The 25,508-nt window shown below is 52.7% G+C and overlaps 1 protein-coding gene across 3 annotated transcripts; it reads right to left on the minus strand.

Moving 5' to 3' along the window:
• HEYL (hes related family bHLH transcription factor with YRPW motif-like) lies at positions 2,082-17,861 on the minus strand. Of its 3 annotated transcripts, none has more exons than XM_018042166.1 (5): positions 17,729-17,861; positions 10,016-10,082; positions 8,918-9,001; positions 7,620-7,701; positions 2,082-5,065 (listed from the first exon to the last, which is right to left on the minus strand). In XM_018042166.1, the coding sequence occupies exons 1-5, from the start codon at positions 17,809-17,811 to the stop codon at positions 4,392-4,394; spliced, it is 990 nt and encodes a 329-aa protein (XP_017897655.1). In that variant the 5' UTR covers positions 17,812-17,861; the 3' UTR covers positions 2,082-4,391. The 3 variants fall into 3 exon arrangements, with proteins under 3 accessions (XP_017897655.1, XP_017897657.1, XP_017897653.1); XM_018042168.1 differs by having other exon boundaries at positions 10,016-10,078; positions 17,729-17,811; XM_018042164.1 differs by lacking the exon at positions 17,729-17,861 and adding an exon at positions 10,427-11,121.

Here is a 25,508-nt window from a genome sequence, read left to right on the forward strand (position 1 = left end):
CTCTACTTTGCAGAAGGCAGCAGGCTTTTCAGGCTCATAAACTGGAGTCCAGATCACCTATTGAGTTGAAATTTATCTTGACCAAGAAAGAAATCCTGATTCTTCACATTGCCTTATGGGATGCCCAAATCCCACTGCAGGTAAGTTAAACCGTCATCTCTGGAGCCTGGATGCTGATGTTTCAAAAGCATTGAGGTGTCTCCAGTGAACAGGCGGCACTGAGTCTGAATACTGCTCCTCCCAGTTGTCCACACCACGCCAAACAGAAGTTTCTTAAACAAGGTCTGAGGTTGGCATTCACCTGGCAAAACCTTCCATGGCTTCCACTGCCTACAGGCTGAAGTCCAAACTCCGCATGACATTCGCAATTTGGATCCAGCCTCTTTCCATTAATAACACGAATGGCTAAAGTGGACTGGGCATTTCATGTTTCATACATATCCCGTGGGATATACCAAGGACTTTCCGTGTATTATCCACTCACTTGTTGCCTAACCTTAGTAGACTATGTCTTGCCCAGCTTCTATATTTTAATAAGATGGGGACATTCCAAGAAAAGCATTTAGCACAGTGGTATGTAGTTTACTGCTCAGTTAACAGTAGCTATGACAGCTATCATCCCTGTTCGAAAGATGAGAAGGTTCAGAGGTGTTAAGTAACTTGCCTAAGACCACAGTCCTGATAAGTGAACAGAAATGGGGCCTGGACCTGAGAAGTCTGGCTTCAGTGCCCAGACTACCTGTCTTTCACTCTGCCACTGAAAGCAGTGTTTGTCTCAGGCCATCTTCCAGAGCTGCCCCAGAGAATGTTCCCTTCATGGTTAGAACACCTCCCTTCGGCCTCCTCCAGGAAGGCTTCCTTCCTGCACTTCCTTCCCTCAAGACCCCCACTAAGCAGAGGCTGATACCCCTTAGCCTTCTCAACAGACCTCCCTCTCCACTCTCATCCCACCCAACTGCCACTTAGACAGAGGGTGCACCCCCTCAAGGGTCACCTCGTCCCCTCTGGCTCTGCCATGCCTGGCCTGGCATGGAGCAGACCTCTGCAAATGTTTGCCTGGATTCACCACAAGCCAAATCCATTGATGAGAACTGGGCCAAGAGTGAAGAACAAGACCTTCTGGCAGAAACGGCCTGCCTGTTCCCAGCTGTCACAGTGCACTCCAGAGCAAGCACGCTCGTGCTTTTCTTTGGCCAGAGTCCCCTCACCATTGGCCAGAACTTCCAGTCCCCTGGTCCTGCTCTCAATGTGCTCTCCAGCCACCCCCTGAAGTTGACCAGCACGGGGTTCAGTCCAGAGGAGCCCAAATCATCCAATAACACAAGTCTAGAAGATTCTTCACTTCCCCCAGTTCATTTTTTCAACAAATATTGATTGAACCCTGACTTTGAGCCCAGCACCGTGCTTGGCACTGGATACAGGGTGGAGTGCAAACCAGGCGTGGTCCCTGGCCTCATTCATGGAGCTTATGCGCCGGCGGGGGAGGCAGTTCACCAGTAAGTAAACACACAAATGGACGTGCAATGGTCAATTCCATATGAGAAAAAAAGAACAGAGGACTTTCAGATAGAGTCAAGCCCAGGAGTCAGGGAGGGACTCTGAGGAGGTGACATTTCAGCCAAGGCCTGAGGGTATGAAGAGCTTTCAGCCTGCAAAGGGTAGAGGAAGAGCATCCTTGGCAAAGGGAACAGCAGATGCGAAGTCCTTGAGATGGGAATGAGGCTGGAGTAAGGAAGAAATGAAGGCAGGCCAGGGTGGGAGAAGCACAGGCAACAAGCTTGAGATTGGCAAGAAAAAGGCTGAAAGTGGATTTGGGAGCAGAAGAGCTTGGCTTTTATCCTTAGAATAATAGGGAAGTGGAGTAAGGGTGTGAGATCAGGGTTGACATGCTAGAGTTTGCATGTTTAGAGCTCTCTCTGGCTGTGCTGAGAACTGACTGGCAAAGCAAGAAGGAAGCAGAGTGACCTTTCAGACGGCAGAGATCTGGGGAGAGCTGCTGTGGCCAGACCAGCGTCGGGGTTGTGGGCTCAGAGAGAAGCAGATGAACTCCAGACATATGTAAGAAGTAGAACTTTGCAGAGTTTTCAGAAAAGCTGAAAAAAAAAAAAAACAAACCACCTTTATTGAATATATGTGACAACCCCAACGATGGGGTGGGAGTCAGGGGCACCAGAAAGGTTTGGGAATATAAACAAAGATACATGTGCCCTCAGCCATGGAAACCAACACACAGAGTCACCGTTTCCCCCACAATCTCTCAGGGAGAATGAACCCAAGAGCAACTAAGACGATAACGTTCTGGGTCATTCCTACTTCATTCAACGGTGTCAACTGATTCTTCTGAAACAGGGTATTTGAAACGTGAAAAACGTTTCCCACTGTCCTGCCATGAGATGTTGGATTCTTGGCTAGGAGGTGGCCAAACTGCAGAACTGGAGCACTGACCTGATGTCCGGGGAGCAGGAGGGTGCCAGGGAAGAGGGGAGGGTGGAGGAGGGGCCTGCCCCTTGTAAGAAAGGTGAAGTTGGTCTTTGCCTTCCACCACCACCCTCTGTGCCCCCTCCCAACCCCCGGGAACCCGCTGGCAGCCCCCCTCCGTCTCTGTGTCCCTCAGCAGCAACCTCGGCCAGGGACCCGCTCCCTGAAATGACACCCGCTCCCTGAAATGACGTCTCTCTCCACGCAGAAAGAGGTGGAAGACAGCAGAATCTGATCCAACCACCTCACACTGAGGCGTGAAAGAATCCCTTTTGTTCTTTATCCCTCCTTGAGGAATTCACCTTCTCAAAAGAGCTTTCTGGGTCATTTAAATGATCTCTGCTCTTCTAACAATTTGTCTGAAAGGGCCCTTTCTCCCCAGGGCTTTTGCAAACTCTGCTTTTTAAGCCCTTGCAGTCTTCTCAAACTCAGCTTCTGGGGAGGGTTGTTCCATCACAGGGTAGGGGTGGGAGGCTCTTCCAGGGGTGACATTAGAAGCAGTTGGTAACCGCGCAGTCAGCACCAACGACTTGCCAGCAGGAGGGCCCTGAGGCCTTGGGGCAGCCAGGCCTTAATCAGCCTGGGGTCCTGGGCAAAAGCCACGTGGTGGAGGCACCCGGAGGCAGTCGGGGAAAGCAGATACTTGTCCATAGGCACAGAAGTGCTTCTTCATTGTAACAATCATCTGGCAGCGCTGGGCGGGCAGTGTGTCAGCTCTGGCCCTCCCCATCTTGTTTGGTTTCTGCTGTCCCACTGGGGGGGGTCTCTGGGCCATTTGTCCCGTTAGAGGGAAAGTGGCGGGTGGGAACTGGGGAACCCAAGGGCCTTTGGGCAAAGCCAGCCAGCCGCGTGGAATCCCAGGTGAAGAGGATCCCAGGCCCTCGACCCACTGCGTGACCTTGAAGGGCCGAGCCGCCTCTCACTGTCCTTCCTCTCGCCCCTCCTCACAGCTATTTTTGTCCAGCCTGACAGCCCTTGGCGATCCCAGCCGTCTGGGCTCCGTGAGCCGGATGCAAACCAGGCAGCACAAACGTCTGGTGCTGATTCCCAAGAGGGTTCCTCTCTGGGCGCCGTCACGTGGGAACGCAGCTTCTGTGCTATGTATCCGACGGGGCCACAGGCCCGGAGGAGGTGACCATGCAGGAGGTAGGGAGCCGGGTGCTCTGCTGCACAAGCCTGGCTCCTCTCTAGGGGCACCAGCCGGGCCTGGGGGTGAGGACACCCAGTCACGGAGCCCAGAGACCTCCCAGCTGTGTGCAGGGAACTGTGGTCACCTGGAGGGTGGGTGTCGGCAGCTGGGAAGAGCATAGGTGCCGGCCCTGCTGGGCTCCCAGTTCCCAGTGTTGGCCGTGGTGGACAGCAGGTCTGTTCTGGGGTTCACTGGGATGGGGGAGGAGATAGGTGGGCTGGGGCAGACAGGGTTCCCAGGAGACCTCTTAGTGGCCCCTGTGCGGTTTCTATCTCAGGAAGTGAAATAGACACTATGTTCCGGCCCAGGGGCCTGGGAAGGCTGTAGCCAGGCAGTCACTGCGACAGGCTGGGGTCTGATCTCTGGGGAAGCAGCACGCCTTAGGTCATTGGGCCTTTTAAAGCGTTGTTCCCAGACCTGAGATTAATGCCTACTGCCCCATGTGTTCTCAGGCAGAAAAGGGGTCTGGGCACAGTTCTTGGGGGACTCTCCTGGGACTCCTCTGTCCAGGGAAGAAATGAGACCCAGACTCTGAGATCAGAACAGCTCCAGGAGAAGCTGGAACAAGCAGTGAGGAGGGGAGATGGGCCAAAGGAGGAGGGTTCCTTGGATGGGTGAAGATACCTTCATACATAACCAGTCCAGGAAGCAGAGCAGAAAAGGCAACGCCGTTTTTAGAACTCCTAGAAAAAGAACTCTCCTCCTTCCTGGGGGCAAAGCCAGCTCAGAAAGCCCCAACTTCAGTGATCTCAGAGACCCAGGAGCGGCAAAGCATAGCTCCTGCTGGCCTCCCAGCTAGCCCCGGGGAAGATGGCCTGGGGGCAGGAACAGCCACATAAGCAGGAGACCCCACCATGCCAGGGGAGGCAGGGGAAGGAGACCGAAGGAGGGGTGCCATGTGGCTGCTCCTGGCGGCCCTGCCACTGGGGGCCGCAGGCAGGGGGGCAGCTGGCCTTTCCAGGGGGCGCGCCCTCCGGGTAGAAGATGCCCCTCGACTGGGCAGCAAATTCCTCCGGGCTGGCAGGATGGTGCCAGCAGCTCTGCGCAAGGGGGCTGCTCGGAGGGCCGGGATGGGGTAAGCCAGAGAGGAGGCATTGGGAAGCATGGGGCCAGGCACTCTTCCTAGGATAGCGAGCTGGTTGCTCGGGGCAGAGAGCCCTGGACAGCTGTGGAAGAAGGACCAGGGCCAGGCAGGGAAGGCCAGGGGGCCGGGAGGCGTGGGTGAAGGCTCCATCTCGGCTGCATAGCTGTTGAGGTGGGAGAGAAGGCGGATCCGCACGGGGTCTGCACGGCTGCTGGGTCCTTCCAGGACCCCCAGGTACCTGATGACCTCAGTGAGGCACTCTCGAAAACCGATGCTCCGGAAGTCGACCGCCAGGGCTCGAGCATCAAAGAATCCTGAAAAGTGAGGCACGATGAGAGCATGCCGGGCAGGGGACAAGCACAGAGCCTGAGATCAGACTGTCCTGAGTTCTGAACCTGCTTTTCTCACTCACCCGCTTTGTGACCTTGGGCATGTCACCTCACCTTTCTGAGACCCAGTCTCCCCATCTGTAAAGTGGGAGTGGTCAAGAACTCGCCTGCCAATGCAGGAGACACAGGTTTGATCCCTGGGTCAGGAAGATCTCCTGGAGGAGGAAATGGCAACCCATCCCAGTATTCTTGCCTGAAAAATTCCATGGACAGATGTGCCTGGTGGAGTATAATCCATGGGCTTGTAAGAGTTGGATACAAATGAGCATACGCACACACACCTGGGGTTGAGGAGGTGAGGTCTGAGGACCAAATAAATTCACTAACCGCAGAGCATTATAAAATATATTGTTTTCATCGTAACTCATGATTAACCCAAAGAAGAAACTCTGTGGCCAAGATAACTTCATTCAAGCAGACGCTTGCCTGGTGTGAAAGGGTTGTGCACACGGAGGTGTGGAACAGCTCTGAGGATGGGGTGGATGCTGGGCGGTGGGGGTGAGAGCCATCCGAGCTGGGAGAGTTCTTGGAGAGGGGAGCGGAGAGTAGCCATGAAGCAGGAGGTCTTCGGAGGCCTCACCAGCACTCTGACTACGGACAAGATTCTTACTCTTTCCATGCCTCAATTTCCTGAGCTGTGAAATGGGCATGTAACAGTACTTGCTACATACAGAAGGGAGGACAAAATGAAATGGTGCACAGAAATACCTAACAAATGAAAAGTGAACTATCATTTATACGACTGCTTGGGCCCCCATAGGTATTCGAGTTTGTTTCCCAGCACCAAGCGCAGTCTAGAAAGCAGGATCCCACCCTGGACCTCAGCGGCTGCCCTCAAGCCAGAGACTTTGTTTTGGGGACCTGATAATCAATTTGGGATGACCAGAGGGACTGCCAACAAGAGTATTCACATTCTCACTGCCTCTCCGCTCCTGCCCCTCTCTCAGTCACCTTCTGGGCAAGGATGGAACAGCCCCAGTGAGGACTGGCCTCATGATCATGGCAACAAATATCAGTCCCTGGTTCATGGCTGAGGCCCCCACAGAGGGACAGCTTGGCAGGAGACTATGTTTGGAGCCAGGCCTCCCTGGAGGCAAGACCTGGCTCTGATGTCTACTTAGTTGTGCAACTTTGAGCAAATTAAATCACCTCTCTCTGTAGTCTGTTCTTTTTTCACTAACATTTGCTGGGTTCTTCCTAAGTACTTAATTTGAACTAGCTAATCTGAACCTCATAAAAACCTATCATTAGTCCCATTTCAGAGATGAGGAAACTGAGGAATAAAGGGCTTAAATCATTCATCTAAGGTCCTAAAACTAGTAAGCAATAGTCAGGGTTCAGATCCAAAGCCAGTGCTCTAAGCCACAATTCTCTGTCTTTCCATCAGCCCTTAGCCAGAAAACAGTGAGGACACCACCACCCACCCTCGAGATTCTTATGAGAATCAAATGAGATAACATTAGAGAAAGCATTTTGAAAACTATAAAATGATGCCAAAATATTAGTCACTATTTTTCTTTAAATTGGGTAAATATAAATGTAGCTTGAACTATCTCCTCCCTTGGTTGATTAGAGACAGTTTCCACTGTCAGCCAGGCATTCCTTTAGTGGAAGTTTTCCAATTGACTACTTGCAGCAGGGTCATCAGGCATGCTTGCTAAACTGGCAGATTCCTAAACTCCAGTCCAGACCTACTGCCTTGGGATGGCTGGGGTGTGACCCACGACTCTGCCTGCCCCATGACACTGCTGCACACCAAGGCTTGAGAGGCACCAGGCTGGCTCACTTAAAATGCAACTGTCTCCTTGACGGGTAGCAAGTTAAGGGTTCAGGGCTTAAGTCTTCACAGCCAAGGTCTGTGGAGCTTTCACAGTTTCCCAATGGTGAAATTACGAAAACACACAGAGCAGCTTCAAAATTTCCATTTGCCCAGAAGTCTTTTAAAAACCGCAGTTCCGTGACATTTTTGTAGTGGACTAGCTCAAAATAACAGAATGAATTACATTTGCATCTTACTACCATCCCACAACTGATCTTTAACTGTGAGTGTGACGTGTTCCCCCCAATACCGCCAAGATCACAAGAGTCCAGAAGCCTAGATCAGTGGGTTGGCACACCAATGAACCGTCATGGCTAAAAATCTCCCGCTGGGATTGCCATGAGAATGTGTTCATTCAGGCTGATGCTTAACAAGGCCCTGGCGGAAGGGAGGGACCAGTAGTCTGTTATAGCAGAGTTCCTCCAAGGTTCAAGGTTGGCAGGAGTGGAGCTGAAGAAAGGGCAGGATACAGGGAAACAATGAAAGCAGAGAGGGTGATGCCAAAGGAAGAAGAGAGACAAGCTTTGCTTCAGCCCCTCTGTGAACTGTGAGCTCCACGAGGGCAGGGACCATGTCTGCTTTGCTCACCACTGTATCCCCAGGGCCCAGCCCCTAAATACTGGCTGCAGGAATGACTCCGGGAGAGTGTAGTATCAGTACCTGTGCCTCCAGTGGCGTGGAGCATTTTCAAGTGATCTACCGTCATCTGCAGGACCTCAGCTTTCTCCAGCTTGGAGGAGCCCTGTGTGTACAGAATACAGAAGAGCGATGGTCTTTAGCTGACCTCTGTCACTCACCTCCTCTGCACAGGGTAATCAACGCTCATTGCCTCAGTTTTCTCCTCTTCCTCCAGCTCCACCAGTGCCTGAAACTGGGCTTCTGTTTTGGCCAAGCCTTCGAAAGCTAATAGATTCTCTTCGGTTGTCATTTTAGCCTGCTCTACCATCAGTTTGTAAATGCCCTCCTCCCCTGTCTTCTTGCTCTAGCTGACCCTTAAAACGGTGGTGTTCCCAGTGGGTGATGGCCCACTTTTCTTGCTCTGTGCACTCTCCTCAGAGGGTCCCCTCTACCCCCGTGGCTTCAGGCACCCTCACCAGAATGTCACTCCTGCATACCCACCTGCCTCCTAGATCAGCTTTACCAGAAATCCACCTTCATACCCACTACACACACACCCAAGATCTGGCTCATAGTCTTACCCCAAAGCGCCTGCTTGTCCTTCATTCTCTCTTGGGAAATGTTTCCAGAGACTCCAGCATCACCTGGTCTCCCAGGTGAAACCTAAGGGCTGGACTCTCCATGTGAGTCCCTTGAAGGTAGGTACTAAGTCTAGCTCATGGCTGGGCTTGTGAAGGTTTTAGTAAGGGTCGGTGGAACGACTGACTTGTCCTCTCCAGCAAAAGGACGTCACAGGACCTATGATGGTGCTGTGGTGCACACAGTGAGGATCTCTGAGGTTGTCTGATTGATTCAATTGTCTCACTCAAGGAGTCCCTCCACCCCAGCATGTTCAATGACAGAGCCTTACTCCCCAAGCAGCCTGTTCCACTTTCACACAGCTCTGGAAATGTCAGTAGTGCTGAGGGACAGGGCACTGTAGGATCACACAGTCTGTGTTCCAGTTCCACTCTGCTATTTACTAGCTGTGTGATCTGGAGCATGGAGGAAGTTACTTCTCCTCTCTGTGTTTCAGTTCCTCACCTGTGCAATGGGCATCATAGTCCCAATCCTTCGGGATCGTCCTGAGGATTGAATTCAACCTGATGATGGACATAAAGCCACAGCCCCTAAGACACCTCAGTCAATCTGAATTTCCATCACCCTTATTCCTGGCCATCGAAAGGCACTTCATGGCACTTCAGGCAGCTGCCACCCATCAGTAAGAGATGCCGTGAGAAGTGAATCCTATCTGCAACCTACGCTGTACTTCCTCGAGCATGGTCAGCAGTGTCACATACCTGCTTCTCAAAGGCAGTGGGGACCAAGCGCCGCAGTTCAGAAAGGCTGCTGTTGATGCGGTCCCGGCGCCGTTTCTCTATGATCTAAAAAGCAACGAGGAAAGAAACAAAAACCAAGTAGGCACTTCCTCACAGTTTCCAACATGTTTTGATGGGCACTGACTCACTCATCTTCCTTCACAATATTCCTGTGAGGGCGATAAATCCATTCTTACATTATGGAGGAGGAAAATAAGGCTCAGAGAGGGGCAGCAATTTGCTTAAGGTCACACAGCAAGGAAGTTCAAGGTTGGGAATAGAACTCAGATCTCTTGTCTTGATCTGAGGAGTGGTATTCAACACAATTAACCATTGATACAACAGGACACCGATCAATCAGAATACAAACACCAGCCACAGCCCCAGAGCAGACCCTGGAGACCTCTGCTGGGCCAAGGAGACCCCCTTCAGTTGCTGGGTCATGAAGTCAAGGAGTCCTAGGCATGGCTCTCTCCAGCCTGGAAGGCCTTTCATTCCCAAGAGCTCATTTACAGCTCATGACACTGGTAGCAGAATGCTTATCTCAGGACAGAAAGTATGACGCCCATTTTACTGACAGAGAGTGAGGCTGGATGGAGGAGGTTTTTTGGTTAGTGAGTGGTGGGGCTAGTCTCTGCTGGATTCTGGGTCTCTGGACTTCCAGGACAGAAGCATGGTACATCCTTCTTCTGTCCCCCTAACTCACCCCTCAGCACCCTGGGAGGGAGTGAAAGTTCCAGGCTCAGAGAGAATTGGGGAAGACTGGGATAAATAATAATGGCTAGTTAGGTGTCACGTTTTGTTCTGAACACATTACATTAATTCACTTCAAAACAGCCCTTTGAGGAAGGTACCATCCTGATTTCAGTTACACAGATGAGAAAATGAGGCACAAAGAGGTTAACTGGCTGCTCAAGGTCACTCAGCTCACTACCAGCAGAAGTGGGACTTGAACCCAGGCAGCATCGCTTCCCCGCCCAATGACCCCCGGGGGTGTTTCTGACCAGGGTTCTCTGGGCCAGGCCCCTGGGAACTCAGGGCAAACCTCTGTTCCGCAAATCTGCTGAGAAAGACACTCACCCCTCTGCGTTTCTTCCTGGCTTGCATTTGTGAAGGGCTGGGGGTGGACAGCGGCCGGGCCATCTGGCTGGAGAGGAAGAGAAAGGCTGATTTTTTAGAGGACCATCTCCCTGGCCTGGGCTGACCTCGGAGCCGGCTGTGGGCGGGCACAGCCCCCTCCCAGCGCCCGAGGTCTCCCAGGCCCTGGGGTTGGGGGGGAGGGGAGGAGGCACAGGGCAGGCGTGGGTGGGGGCGCTTTCTCTCCCCTTTTCCCCGGGGGCTCTTTTCTCCTTGGGCCAAGTCCTCCCCTGCACCGAGTTTCCTGCTCCAGAGTGGCCGGCGGCTGGGGTCATGGGATGGGGGGCTTGACTCTAGCCCGGACCTGACCCGCTGGGCCTCGGCCCCTGCCCCTCGCCCTCGGGAGAACCGCACCCGGCCAACAGGCTCCTGCAACCCGATCCCCCGGGCGGGGCGGGCGAGGGCACGGGCGGCGGCAGCGGCCGGCGGCGAGGCCGGGCCGGCGGGTTGGGTTTCAGAGGGAGCCGCTGGGAACGAGCGTGGAAAGAACAGATGCCGCCGCTTCCCACGGGCCGGGCGCGCCGGCCGCCCGCCCTCCGCCCGCCTGCAGCTGCCGCCTCCTCCCACGCTGCGCGGCCAGGCCGAGGGGGAGGCAGCATCTGGGTCACAGGCCCCTCTTGGACTCTAGGGACGCGGCCCCGTCCTCCCCAGAAAGCCCTAGCCTCACATCACTTTGGGCCTCCAGTCCGCAGGGCCTCGCTGAAGGATGGATGTTCGCTCACACTCCAGGAGTTCCCATTACGTGGAGGAGGCTCAGGCCTCTGGGGCTTTTCGTGCCCCTCTGATATTCTCAGCCCAACTGCTTGCCATCTTAAGGGTCTCCTGCTTCAGAGGCTCTCCTGGAGTGAAGGCGATTTGCTGGGCTGTACTTAGGATCATTCATTTGGCCAACAGGCCAGGGGCCCCACTCAGACCTAGGACTGGACTGGATGCCCTTGGCCAGGCCCCAGACCCCCAGAGCCCAGCTCCCATTGAAGACATCACAGCCACAAATAACTGCAGACAAGAGGACTCCCCCTGCTTTTTCAGACACACATCTGAACAGGAACCTAAGAGCTCCTCTCCACCTAAAACCTCCTTGCACCCCCACCCCCACGCCCACCCGGGTTCTCATCTCAGTAAAGGCACCCATCTCCCATTTCTGCAAGGCGAGCATTCAACCACCATCTCTGATTCCTTCTCTGTCCTCACCTATCCCATCAAAACCTGCCCATTTCTGTCTAAAATATATTTCACACCTGTCCCCCTTATCTCCATTGCCAATCTTAGGACCAAGCCTCCATCACCTTTCTAGTCTGCAGGAGTCTATTGTATCCCACTACCCCCTACAAGCAGGCAGAATGATCATCTTAATGCAAATACTGGGACCTCCTTGGTGGTCCAGTGGTTAAGACTTTGCTTTCTTATGTAGGGGGTGCAGGTTTGATCCCTGGTCGGGGAAGCTAAGATCCCACATGACTCGTGGCCAAAAAACCAAAATATAAAACAGAAGGAATGGCATATACATTACCGTATGTGAAATAGATACCTACTGGGAAGTTGCTGCACACCACAGGGAACTCAACCTGTGACAACCTGGAGGGGTAGGATGGAGTATGGGTGGGGTGGGATTAGGTTCAAGAGGGAGGGGAAACATGTATACTCAACGGCTGATTAGCGCTGTTGTATGGCAGAAGCCAACACAAAATTGTAAAGCATCTATCCTCCAAATAAATCAACAACAACAACAAAAACCCAGAAACAATATTGTAACAAATTCAATAAAGAAGTTAAAAAAAAAGTCTTCAGTATTTCCCTGGTGACCCAGTGGTTAAGAATCCACCTGCCAATGCAGGGGACGCGGGTTCGATCCCTGCTCTGAGAAGACTGCCCTGCACCACAGCGAGCACTAGCGCCCATGCTGTGTAACAACTGAGGTTACTGTGGTTGTGCTTTGCTCAGTCGTGTCTGACTCTTTGCGACCCTACAGACTAGTCCACCAGGCTCCTCTGTCCCTGGTGTTTTCCAGGCAAGAACACTGGAATGGGTTGCTGTTTCCTGTTCCAGGGGATCTTCCTGACACAGGGATCGAACACACATCTCTTGCATCTCCTGCCCTGACAGGCAGATTCTTTGCCACCGTGCCACCTGGGAAGCCAGTAACAAGCGAAGCCACCACAATGAGAAACCGGAGTCCTGCAACCAGGGAGTGGCCCCGCTCACTGCAACTAGAGAGAGCCCGTGTGCAGCTTCAAAGGCGGAGTGCAGGCAAAAATAAATAATTTTTTTTAAATCTTAAAAAAAAAAAAAAACAAACAGATCATGTCTCTCTCTTAAACTCCTCAGGGACTTCCCAAAGATCAAGGCCACCATCTTTCAGGTCGCCCGGCTGGCCCGTCACCTCCTAGACACTCTGTGTGCTCCAGCTTGTGAATGCACCAATCCCTTCTGGCGATACATACTGTTTCCCTGGTCCACCCCCCTCTCCTCACCCCAACTCCAGCCCCTTTGCCTAGTAACTTCTACCACCTTTCCGATCTCAACTCAAATGCCAACTTCCTGGGGCAGTCTTCTCTGACATCACCCCTCCCACCTGAGATTTGATTGTCTATCTCTCCATGAAGTCCGTAAGCTCCATGAAGCCACGAACCATGTCTGTCTCATTCACAGTTGTGCCCGGTACTCAGCAAAGCCTGGAACATGACAGAGCTCGTGGTTGAGCTCTGCCTCCTGCCCTTGCCTTTGGCATCACTGAAGGACACAGAGGTGACACCATAAAATCAACGGTCTTAGGCCTTCATGAAATGGCATATGTGGCTCACCCGGAGGGTTCCAGCCCACTTGACAACCCTCTTGGCATTAGAGGTTGGATCATTTTCATCACTGCTCAAAAAGAGAAGGTTGCAGGGGAGACCAGATGAACATTTGCCAAACCTACTGCTATGGCCCTGGCTTTGTCCAGCTACATCTGGAAAAGGCTATTTCCATCCAAACATCTGGACAAGAATGTAAGGTGGGTGAAAACTCCTGGGAGGGATGGCTCAGCAAGCTAGGCCCAGGGCTCAAGGGGTCAGATCCTGAGATCTGTAGGGCGGCTTGTTTACAAAGCTTCACTCCAGACAAGCCACAAGAGCCAAGGTCTACTAAGAAACACGGCCTTTGTCCCTCCAGGGTGGGTAAGGTGTCTCTGGGGGTATTGGGTTAGCATTGAGCACGTCACTGCCTCTCAGCCTGATCCCTCCTCAGGGACCATCTGTTGGAGGCTGACACCCCCCTTTCAAGGGAGCTCAGCCATCCCTTCTCCCACCCTCCTTATTCTCTGCAGTGTTATCCCTCTCCGTCCACTCTTGTATCCCACAGGCATGCCTCACATCACAGCTTTCCAGGTATTAACACTTCTCTCCTCTGAGGGACAGCCCCATTTCACCCGGTATCACCATAGGTATTAATACTTCACTCCTTTGAGGGAGAGCCCCATTTCACCCGGTATCACCACAGGTATTGATGCTTCACTCCTTTGAGGGACAGCCCCATTTCACCCAGTATCACCATAGGTATTAATACTTCACTCCTTTGAGGGAGAGCCCCATTTCACCCGGTATCACCACAGGTATTGATGCTTCACTCCTTTGAGGGACAGCCCCATTTCACCCGGTATCACCACAGGTATTAATGCTTCACTCCTTTGAGGGAGAGCCCCATTTCACCCGGGCATCACCACAGGTATTAATACTTCACTCCTTTGAGGGAGAGCCCCATTTCACCCGGGCATCACCACAGGTATTAATACTTCACTCCTTTGAGGGAGAGCCCCATTTCACCCGGTATCACCACAGGTATTGATGCTTCACTCCTTTGAGGGACAGCCCCATTTCACCCGGTATCACCACAGGTATTGATGCTTCACTCCTTTGAGGGAGAGCGCCATTTCACCCGGTATCACCACAGGTATTAATACTTCACTCCTTTGAGGGAGAGCTCCATTTCACAGATGAGGATGCTGAGCATGGGGAGCTACAGCAGTTTGCCCAGCCTATGCAGCTGCTGAGGAGCAAAGCCCACATGGGAATCCATGTCTTTTGGCTCCAAATTCAGCATTGTTTTCCCTCCTAATTCCTACTTCCTGTCTGCCTGAATAGCCCTCCAGTCCCCTTAGCCGTACAGCTCCCAAGAGCCCAGCCAGAGCGAGCTCTTTTCCAGGCTGTGATCTGGCCCGGACACCGGGAGAGGGTGTGAGAGCTTCTTGACTGAGAGCCTGGAAATCAGACAGATTTTCAGGGACCCAGAGAAAATACATTGAGTCCCAAGATCGGTTCCATGGGCATCAAGGGATCCCTAGCCAGAATTCTGGGGTGGTCTCTTGAGGGAGAGGCAGCTTTCCAGGTGGTCTGGCCACCAGTCATGACCACCCTCAGCGGTCAGCCTCAGTTCCTTTTAGGGAAATACCCTGAGGAGCCTTTGCAGGTGACCCCGTTCATTTTCCATCAACCAGAGGCAGACTCACAATGTCTCCAGTGAAAGGCTTTCAGAGAGCATTCAGCCCATTTGTAATATGTGGAAACTCAGAGAGGGGAAGGGATCTGCTCCAGGTCACACAGCAAATTTAACGAAATTACAGAGCTGAAGCCAAGTCTACTGGTTTTTCATCCACTGCTCCCCATGTAGTCATCATCCCACCGTGTAAACGTCATAGCCAGTACTTTCTGTTCTAGACAGCACTTCACATTTGCTTGTTTCATTTATCAAACAATAGCTCTGTGAGTTAGGTATTGGGGCCATTCATAGCTCTGTGAGTTAAGTATTGGGGCCATTTCGGGCTAAGAAAAAATAATCATTTGATAGCTGGAGGGACAGAGGCACAAAGTCCAGTCTACAGACATCCAGGCTTTTCATTAGACCATGCTGCCTCATGAACAAGGCACCCTCCAACTAAACAGTGACCCCTTAGAGAGCAGTTTTTAAAAAATTAATTAATTAGGCTGCATTGGCTCTTCACTGAATCACAGGGGATCTTTCCTTGAGGTGCACAGACTGTCTCATTGTGGCCCATGGGCTTAGTGGCTCCACAGCATGTGGGATCTTAGGTCCCTGCCCATGGATTGAACTCGTGTCTCGTGCATTACAAAGGGGACTCTTAACCACTGGACCATCAGGGAAATCCCTAGAGAGCAGCTTTATTTGGAAGTTGCCTTGTGTCAAAGCAAGAAGTTGTATGCCTTAAGTCCATTATCCTATCAAAGCCTCATCCTGCGAAGTAAGGTATTAGCATCCCCATATTGTAAAGGGAGAAAACTGGGATTCAGAAAGGGGTAGTCACTTGCCTAAGTTAATGGTGGTGAGAGTCACACACAAGTCTGTCTGACTTCAAAGGCCACCATGTGCCTCAAATCACGTAGAAGCAGCCCACAGACCCTGAACCAGTGCCTGACGTGTGGCATGGTGCTCATTAAATTTTTGCACAGGAGAAGGGGAGAGGTATATTTTCAGTTTGGACCCACGTGTGTCAGGGGGCTGGGTTCAGATAGGAGCTCTGAGGGGGATTCTCACATGTGGGGCAGGACACGGCCACCAGGCAGATGCCCACAGTGACAATGGAACACGCCCCGCTCTTTACTCTGAGTGGGGAGGGGTTTGAGCCCTGCTTCTGACCCTGGGGAGAGGCTGGCTGCTTCAGTTCCCTGGCCCTCGACACTGTTTATCTGGCTTTCTTTGTCCATGAAGCTCTTCTTCTCAGAGAGTTCCCTGAGGGCAGAGGCTGAGCAGGATACATCTGGGCCCCCTCCCCTCAACCCACACCCAGCCCAGGGTCTGGGCCACAGCAGGCATCGTTCAGCGCTCCCTGAATTAAAGCATTGATGTCTGCTGGGGGGAGGGCCTTTTGGTGAGTGCTACAAAGAGGGGTCTATAAGTCCGCCTCTGCCAGATGTCCAAATGCTTTCTCTCCTCTGAGGGGGTCTGCTCGCCAGAGAATCTAGACAGTCTCAAAAAATGGGCTCTGGTTGAAAGGACAAAATGTTGTATAGGAAAAAAACTACGTACCGATCCTTTATGCCATAGTCTAAATGCCACTGCCTTCAGGAAGCCCTCCTTGCACATTTGGTTGTGAGTGACCTCTCCCCATTCAGGTGCCCTCACAGCTCACAGTCTGTCTCTCCTTCCATCTTCCATCCTGCCCATGGACTTTGTGTGACCTGGCAGGTCACTGACCAGGCTGCAAATTCTTGGGAGGACAGAAGCCAGCTCCCATTGGCCTAGCTCTCTGACACCAATTTCACGCCTCTGATTCATTAAGACCCAATGACACTGAGCTTGAGACACCTCCCCCAACCCCCCCATCCTACCCCACCCCCCACCACCACATGGCGTTGGTCCCTTCCTCTGCTCCCAGCAGGCACAGACTCAGAGAACTGATTCTTTAAATAGCAGTTTCTGCGAAACAATTTTTAAAGGCTAGTAAGTTGCATAGGGAATTGTATAATATACCCCCAAACCTTATGGACAGGAAATTACCTCCTATTATAAGCTAGAAATGATTGGAAGGTGGTGGCCCTTTATTGGACTTGTGATTGAAAAGGATCCCCTGGTCTCAGAAAACTGGAGCTCACTGAAATTATGACATACTCTCAGAAACATCCCTAAGAATGAACGGAATTCCCTTTGCAAATCTAGTCTAGAGATTCAGGTTTAGATGAGCCAGGAGGGACCAGATAGGCCTCCCTTTTCTACTCTCTGCTCTCCTTTATTTCCTGATGAGGAAACAGGCTAACAAACAGAAAGCAATGGCCCAAGGTCAAACGGTGAGTTGGTGGCAGATTTGAGGCTAGGACCCAGGCCTGCAGGCTCACAGTCAGTCCCCACTGCTCTTTCAAGTTCTGGGTATCACATATTGAGTGCCTGATACTAATTAAGCATTTGCTATGTACTAGGCTCTGTGTGAAGCTTTTGACATAGGTTATCTCATTTGATTTTCCTAATAATCCTATGAGGTCAGATCTATTATTTATACCCATTTTATAGATGAAGAAACCGAAACCTTGTTCACAGAACTGGGATGTAGCAGAGCTTTTACAAGTCTAGTTTGTTCTACAGGTTTGACACCAGGTCTGAAAATGTACCAAGAGCTGAAAGACATTGGCAACAGGCTCATGTGGTAGAAAGGGCACTGGGATTGACTGGAGTCGAGGCCCTTGCATTGACCACGGGCAAGTAAACGATTATTTTTTTCAATATTAAAACTTTAATTCCAAAGTCCAGTTTGCTTAAGGGGGATTTTCTTCCCCTGGAAATTTTTCTGTGTGTGTAGTGTATGAAAAGTGCACCTAAGCTAGAGTAGAATTAAGGTGTGGTTACTCTTCATAGCCACTGCATTCTGAACCAGGGGATGTGATACCAACAGCCCGGCAGGGTTCCTAAGATCTTCAGGGAAAGTCCTTGCCAGTAGTCTCGCCCGGGCACTTAGACATCGCCAACCGGACCTCAGACCCAGAGATGTACTCTCCCTCCATGAAGCATCCCCAGCCCTAAACGGCGGGGAGTGCGCGGGATCCTGGATATTCGTGCGCTTAACAGTGGCGCCACACCTGCGCCGCCCCAGGATTCGCTCAGCGCTCGCCAGCCCGTCGGGCGGCTTCCCAGCCGGCTCGCCCCGGCGCGCTCCGCAGCCCCAGCCCGCCTTACCTCAGCTCGCCTTCGCGGCCGACGTCGATGGGTCCGTCGGACTCGCTGTCGGAGCCGCTCGGCTCCCGGGGCCGCTTCATCATGAACGCGGGCTGCACGGGTCTCCGCCGGGCGGCGCGGGCGGCGAGCCGGGAAGTCGGGCCCCGCCCCGGCCCCGCCCCGGGGGCGCCGCCGCCGCCCTTTCCCAGGGCCCTTTCCTGCGCCGCAGCCCCGGGCGCCCCCTCGCCCCCGCCGTGACGCGCTGGCCGAGCCGTGGGAAGGCCCCGGGCGGTTGCCGCCCCCGCCGACGGCTGGGAGGTCCGGCTCCACTCCTCAGCCTCGGCCGCCGCGAGCTGGGTGGCCTTGGGCAGGTGCCCTTGGAGGCCCCCGGGGAGTCCAGGGGGTCCCCCTCTGGCCCTGGTTCGCCCCGGGGCGCTGCTGACTCCGCGATGCCCCAGACTGCCGAGGTCTAGTCGTGCTGGGGTCCTGGGGGCGGCAGACACATCCGGTTTGGGGAGGTTGGTGGGGGAGGCGGTGGTCTGATCCTCGACCAGAATCCTCCAGCAGCTTCTCTCGAAAGGGTGGAGAACAAGTGTGATGTGGGGCGGGGGGCGGCTGTCATCCCAAAAGGGATGGCCGAAGTTGAGGCTGCATCCCCTGAGCAGGACCGGCTCTGGCCAAGGTGCCTGAGGACCTGTCTTGGTGGTGGGGGTGCTGGGTGTCCCTGGGAATCAGTTCACTAGAGGCCAAGCTGTCCTGGGAGGCCAAGAAGTCTCGGAGAAGGCCCATTCCTGAAGCGATGCCTCAAAAGGGGGTGGGCGGCAGTCTCCAGCCTCCTTTCCTGGCACTCCCCTAGGACAGACCAAACTTCACTCGGCAGGGGCTCCTACTGCTCTGCCCCTCGGAAGGGAGACTCAAGGAAGAGTCTCAGCGATTCATCTGCCACCCTCATGGACCGGGGGATTGACCCCCAAGGCTCAGAAGGAAACCGAATGGGGCCTCCTGGAAGGTGGACTTCATGAGCAGGGAGGAGGAGGAGACGGGAAGGCCATCTCCCTGTAGTGGGTCAGATACCAGCAAAGTCTTTCCCTTTGACTCACCCACCAGGACACGGAGAAAGCCACTCCCACCCTAGCCCCACTTGGGAGAGTGGGGTTGGTCATCTGAGAATAACTGCACTTTCACCCCCTCAGCAAGACCTGCCTGGGGGCACTTGATTATGGTGGGGGGACGAAACAATCCCATGCCCCCTTCCACACATGACCACAGACGTTATCCCGTGGCCAGGTACACAGACACAGGCTTCCTTGATGGCTCAATGGGTAAAGAATCCGCCCGCAGTGCAGGAGGTGGGTTGGATACCTGGGTCAGGAAGATCCCCTGGAGGAGGAAATGGCAACCCACTCCAGTATTCTTGCCTGAAAAATGCCGTGGCCAGAGTAGCCTGGTGGGCTACAGTCCACAGGGGTGCAAAGAGTTGCGCGTGACTGAGCGACTAAGCACAAGTACACAGACCCAAACATGCAGACACACAGATAACACAGCTGGCGTGCACAGTCAGAACTGACAGCCTGGGCTTCCTCGGGAGACCCTGATGGTCACACCAGCCGCACCTGTGGACCCTCTTCCTCCAGATGTCCTCGACGCTCACATAGCTTCCACGGGCACCCACTAGTGGAATGGAAACTTCAAAAGAGGTTTGCAGCCATAACATGTTGAGATTTTATCATCTTTTAAACATATTGGATTAAATAAAACATTAAAAATTAACATGTCTTTTTAGTTTGTTTTTTTTTTAATGTGGCTGCTGGAAAAAATTTTAATTGTATATGCTGCTCCCCGTTCTGTTTCCATTGGACAGTGCTAATCTAGTACAAGTTTTCTTTCTTTTTAAAAAATATTTATTCTTTTGGCTGCACTGGGTCTCAGCTGTGGCACTCAGGATCTTCTGTCTTCGCGCAGCACACGGGATCTTTAGTAGAGGCATGCAAACTCTTAGTTGTGGCATGTGGGAATCTAGTTCCCTGACCAGGGGTTGAACCCAGGCCCCCTGCATTGGGAGTGCAGAGTCTTAGCCACTGGGCCACCAAGGAAGTCCCTAGGACAGGGTTTCTTGACCTCAGTCCCACTTGACATTTTGGGCTGGAAAATTCTTTATTGCCTGGGGCTGTTCCGTGCACTTTAGAATGTTTAGTAGAATCCCTGGTCTACTTGCTCCATACCAGCAGTACCTTCCCAGGTCATAACAATTAAAAATGTCTCTGCTGCTGCTGCTGCTGCTGCTAAGTTGCTTTAGTCGTGTCCGACTCTGTGCGACTCCAGAGACGGCAGCCCACCAGGCTCTCCCGTCCCCGGATAATACCAAATGGCTCCTGGGCAAGAAATCCTGCACCCTACCCCACCCCCCACCTACTGAAAACCACTGAGCTAGAGAAACCCCCAAGATTTAGAGGCTGAGTAGAAGAAAAAGAGCTGCCAGAGGAGGCTGAGAAGAAACAGCCGGGAGGTGGAGGAGAGCCAAGGGTGGGGGTCACAGGAGCCAGAGAGTGTTTCAAGCACTCGGTCATGATCATTTAAAACGTCAGTCAGATCACATCGCTTCCTGCTCAAAACCATCCGTAAGCTTCCCATGACATTCAGAATAAAATGCCAGCGGCTTACCGTGGCCTCTGCACAGGGTGACATGTGAGACTGGGGCACCTCTGCGAGGGAAAGAAAGCAACCCTAGCAACTCTCAGGATCGCCAGGGCGTTACTGGGTGTGAGGCCATCCCAGGCCCTGGGCTCTGCCCCTTTCCTGTTCAGCCAGGCACTAGAGCCTCTGTGCCCTTCTGCTGACATCTCCTGCCTGTGGTTGCTGCAGGACTTCCAATTGGTTGTTCCATCTTCCCAGAATCCTCTTCCCCCAATTGTCTCGGACTCATCATCTCACTTTATTCGGGTCTTTGTTCATATGTTACATCCTTAGAGAAGACTTTCCTGACCGCCTGTCTAAAAGGGCCACACATCCTCGGATCACTTTGTGCCCCCTGCCTCACACCATTTTACTTGACAACATCTATTAAGCTCGTTGTTGTTGTTTAGTCGGTGGTGTCTGCCTCTTTGGCGATCTCATGGACTGTAGCCCGCCAAGCTCCTTTGTCCATGAAATTTCCCAGGCAAGAATACTGGAGTGAGTTGCCATTTCCTTCTCCAGGGGATTTTCCTGACCCAGGAATCAAATCTGCCATCTCCTACGTTAGCAAGTGGACTCTTTACCACTGATAGGTTGAGATATTTATCATCTGTGTCTTCCACCACAAGATAAACTCATTGAGGGTTGACACTTGTCTCTCCTGTTCCCTGCTGATTCTCCAGCACCTAGTACAATGCCAGGCATTAGGTAGATGTGCAATAAATATTTGAGGGCAGAATAAACTCATTTGAGATGCTTGACTATGATGGGAATGTAAGCTAGGATAATAACTGGAGGCAGATGTGGAATCTGGGTTTGTTTATTTTTGCTTTTGTTTTATTTTAAGATGGAAGTGAGTAGGGCATGGATCAAGCAACAGGAATCCATTCCACCTTGACTGTGAAGTTCTTGGGGGTAGGAATCATTTGTCTTGTTCATTATCATGTCCCTTAGTGCCTAGTAAAGTGTCTAGTGCATAGTAAGCATTTAAAATTGTTGTGAGGGACATCCCCAGTGGTCTGATAGCTAAGACTCCGCACTCCCAATGCTGGGGGCCTGTGTTTGACCCCTAGTGCTAGTGATAAAGAACCTCCCTGCCAATGCAGGAGACACAAGACAAGCGGGTTGGATCCCTGGATCGGGAAGATCCCCTGGAGGAGCGCGCCGCAACCCACTCCAGTATTCTTGCCTGGGGAATCCTGTGGACAGAGGAGCCTGGCAGGCTACAGTCCACAGGGTCGCAAAGAGTCAGACATGGCTGAATCGACTTAGCACAGCACAGCTCAGGGAACTAAATCCCACATGCTGCAACTAAGAGTTTGAATGCAGCAACTAGAAAAAAAAAAAAGATCCTGCAGGCCACAGTGAAGATCTTGCATGCCACAGCTGAGCTCTGATGCGGCCAAATAAAGCTCTGATGCAGTCAAATAAATAAATATTACAAATAAACCTGTAAAATAAATAAATGATCATAATACCAATGCCAAAATGAAATTTTATTGTGCTTTTACTGCATCGTGTATCAAGCACTGTACTATTTGACATGTACTAACTCGTTTCAACCTCACATGTGTTCTTAGTTGCTCAGTTGTGTCCAACTCTTCGCAACCCTCTGGACCCACCAAGCTCCCCCGTCCACAGGATTTTTCAGGCAAGAATACTGGAGTGGGATGCCATTTCCTCCTTCAGGGGATCTTCCTGACCCAGGGATCGAACCCACCTCTCCTATGTCTCCTGCATCACAGGCAGATTCTTTACCTACTGAGCCCAGGGAAGCCCATTTAAACTTCACAACAACCCTATGATAGAAGTTACTATTTTTACTCTATTTTAATCCCATTGTACTGAGACATAGGAAAGCTGAGTAATTATCCAAGATCACTCAGCTAGTAAATGGTAAAGTTGGGACTCCACCCAGGTAGGCTGGCACCAGATTCATGCCCTGGAGTGCGGTGGACCAATCAGAAGCCTCGTATAAAAGTCCAGGCAGTAGGTTCTGGTTTAGAAGGGAAAAAGTGTGAAACAAATCCGCATGGTGCTGGGCTCCTGTCTGGAGGACTGAGTGGGTGAAGGTGATAGGCACCAAAGAGAAACACACGAGCAGGTAAGTGCACTGTGGCCGCTCTGCTTGTGTGACCCATGGGGAACACCCAGGAGGAGAACTCAGGGAGACGTCTGAGCTGGAACAGAGATTTGGGGACTCTCAGCTGAAGCTCCAGGGTACATGGGGTGTCTCAAAGAGCTAGTGCAGAGCAAGGAGGAAGAGAACTTAACCTAGATCCCTGTGAACTATACCCAGAGAAAACTCTGGAGGTGGAGGCGGAAAATTGAATAAGAATAGAGCACCTGGGGCCGAGGTCAGAGAGGGTCGGGAACCAGACCAGGGGCTCGAAGAGGAAGACACGTGCAAACACAGAGGCCTTGACGTGAATGAAGGAAGCAGAGGCAAGGGTCATACCCCAGGGATCCAGAAGTGTCTGTGGAGAAGGCAGACACAGGTTTGTAGAAGGGGCACGTCAATGAGAGAGGGTACCACAGGCAACACCAGTGGCTGCAGGTCCTTAGGAATCTGCTTGCTGATGGAGAGGAGTCAGGGAGGCAGAAAGGTAAGCCCAGCAGTAGTAACTAGCCTCAGTCCAAAGGGAGGGAGGCAGAGGGGGAACCTTCACCCTCTCCACTTCCCCTGTCCCCCCACCCCAGAACAGAGTGAGCAGGAGAGATTATCCGGGGGAGGTCTCAGCTCCAATGATACTTTCTCAATCCCTGAGCCCACATTAGGTCAGCCCCCTTCTTCTCCTAGGGCTGGTAGTCCAATAACTAGACAGACACGGCTTGGTGCCAATGTTTAGATTGCATGTGGGCCATATGTTGGAATGGGGTTTCAGAGCCCTCTGCTGGGCCAGACACTGAGCACCTAACTGCAGAGTGACAGAGGTGTTGGGAGCCCTAGAGGAGAGGGTGGTTGTCATAGAGATGCTCTGGACAGCCACTGTGTGGGGGTGCTGAGTCGCTTCAGTCGTGTCTGACTCTTTGCAGCCCTAGGGACTGTAGCCAGGCTCTTCTGTCTGTGGGATTCTCCAGGCAACAGTACTGGAATGGGTTGCCATGCCCTCCTGCAGGAGATCTTCCCGACCCAGGGATCAAACCCGCGTCTCCTGCATTGTCAGGCGGTTCCTTACCACTAGCGCCACCTGGGAAGCCCCTGGGCAGCCATTGGTAGTTATTAATCATGTGATAACTTATATCTGTCTCTGGGACATAAAGGCAAAAACCGAACTGTTTGCTCCTCATCCTCTCCTAACAAAGCAGTGTTTGGCACGTAATAAGTGTTTGGTAAATATTAGTGAGTGACAAGCGATGGGGAGGGAGCTGGGGGCTCCTGAAGGCCTCTGCCTTCTCTGTGGAGGAGGCAGGACTCCGTCTCCAGGAACACAGCAGAGTTACAACAGGCACAGTCCTGGTCCAGGGTCTGCGAGGATTGGCTGGAGCACCTGGGCACACTCAGCCCTCTCGCTGCAGGCCCTTGCCCCTCTCTATGGGTCTGTGGACGCTGAGACCCAAAGAGGGACAGAACACCCCTTGGGGCCACACAGTGAGGCAAGAGGTGAGCTGGGATAAGAAAGAATTTCCCGTGGTTTTCTCATCTGTAAAATGGGATGATAACAAAGCTACTCACTCCATAGACTTGTTGTAAGAATTAGATGAAGTGAGGCGCATAGCACCGTGCCTATTGTTTAGAAGGAGTACTTGGTAATGTTAGCATTTGGGCTCAGCCTCTGTCTCCATGTACTTTCTCTCTAGGTGATTCATCTCCTCCCATGCCTTTACCTCTTATAAGCCAACCATTCCCCGATTCTTTTTCTGTTGGGCTGCACCTGGTATTAGTGGCGGCATGCTGGATCTTTTAGTTCTAGCATGGGGGATCTAGTTCCCTAACTAGTAATCAAACCCTGACCCCCTGTACTGGGAGCTTGGAGTCTTAGCCACTGGACCACCAGGGAAGTCCCGGTTCCCTAATTTTTAATCTCTAATGCAGACCTTTTTTCTGAGCCCAGACCTATGTATCCAACTGCACAGTCTTTCTCCTTACAGTCGAGTTGGTCCACTTGTGTGCCAACACCTAGAACACCTAGAACCTAGCCTACCCTGGAACTCCCCCAGGCTCTCTTTGCCAAGGTCCGCACTGCCCAGGCCTCCTACCCAGATGTCAAGCATTCCCCATCACTGCTTTTCTACTCGGTATTCCCTCCTGAGAACAAACTGAGCCTCCTTGCCTCTCCGCCTCCCTGACTCCTGCTCCTCCCAGGCCCTTCCTGTCCTCCCTTTGCCCTCCTCCCCTGCTCCCCTGGGACCCATCAGTGCTCACTCCCTACCTCCCCAGCTGCCGCCACAGCTGGTCACTGATGGAATGTGCAGCTGCTGGGAGCCACATGTGCGGAACAGGCGGTGCACAGCCACCCCTGGGGCCGGCAGGGTGGGGGCTGGGGCCATCTGTCTATGTCTGTTTGTCTGCCTACAACACACATACACACACACTCTCCTAGCTCCCTGTCCAGGGGAGTGATGGACAGTACTGCTTTGGTTCCCTTCCCAATCCCTGGGCTGCAGAATTCATAGGGGTCTTTTTCCATCTATAGCAGGCTAAGCTTGGGACCCCTGAGAGCAACTAGCCTAGCCCACTGTCTTGATGCCCACACACTGCCACACCTGTGTGCAGGCAGCGCAAAGCTCCACATAGGCCACCTGGGGCCAGGTGATCAGGGCTCTCCTAGATTTCTCAAGCCCTGGGGGTTGGCCTGTAACAGAGGAACCCGGAGGCCCTGGACGCATCCCAGAGCCCCTTAGGCAGCACCCAGACGCTCTGCTGCTGGGGCGGCGCCAGCAGCATCTGTCCGGGTTCCCACGCTCTGGCCTTTCTGGAATCTCCACAGATTTCTCTTCCATGTGTACATGACATCAGCGGGACAAGGACGTGGGGAGTGGGGGAAGGGGAGGGGCTGAGGACACCCTGCTCCCTGAAGTCAGATGGCCATGAGGGGTAGGGGAGAGCCTGGTCCCTGGTACTGCCCACACAACAAGGAGAGGACCACTTGGCCTCTGGCTCCCAAGCCTGATCTGGTCTTGACAC

This window comes from Capra hircus, chromosome 3 (assembly GCF_001704415.2).
Source record: "Capra hircus breed San Clemente chromosome 3, ASM170441v1, whole genome shotgun sequence".
Taxonomy (NCBI): domain Eukaryota; kingdom Metazoa; phylum Chordata; class Mammalia; order Artiodactyla; family Bovidae; genus Capra; species Capra hircus.

Excerpts from the sequence above, each read along its gene's own strand:
- HEYL (XM_018042164.1), bottom strand. The coding sequence starts at position 10,671 with ATGCTGCCTCCCCCTCGGCCTGGCCGCGCAGCGTGGGAGGAGGCGGCA. Across the intron at positions 10,083-10,426 it reads TGCAGGAGCCTGTTGGCCGG|CCAGATGGCCCGGCCGCTGT; the intron begins GTGCGGTTCTCC and ends CTTCCTCTCCAG. Across the intron at positions 9,002-10,015 it reads CCAGGAAGAAACGCAGAGGG|ATCATAGAGAAACGGCGCCG; the intron begins GTGAGTGTCTTT and ends GTTGCTTTTTAG.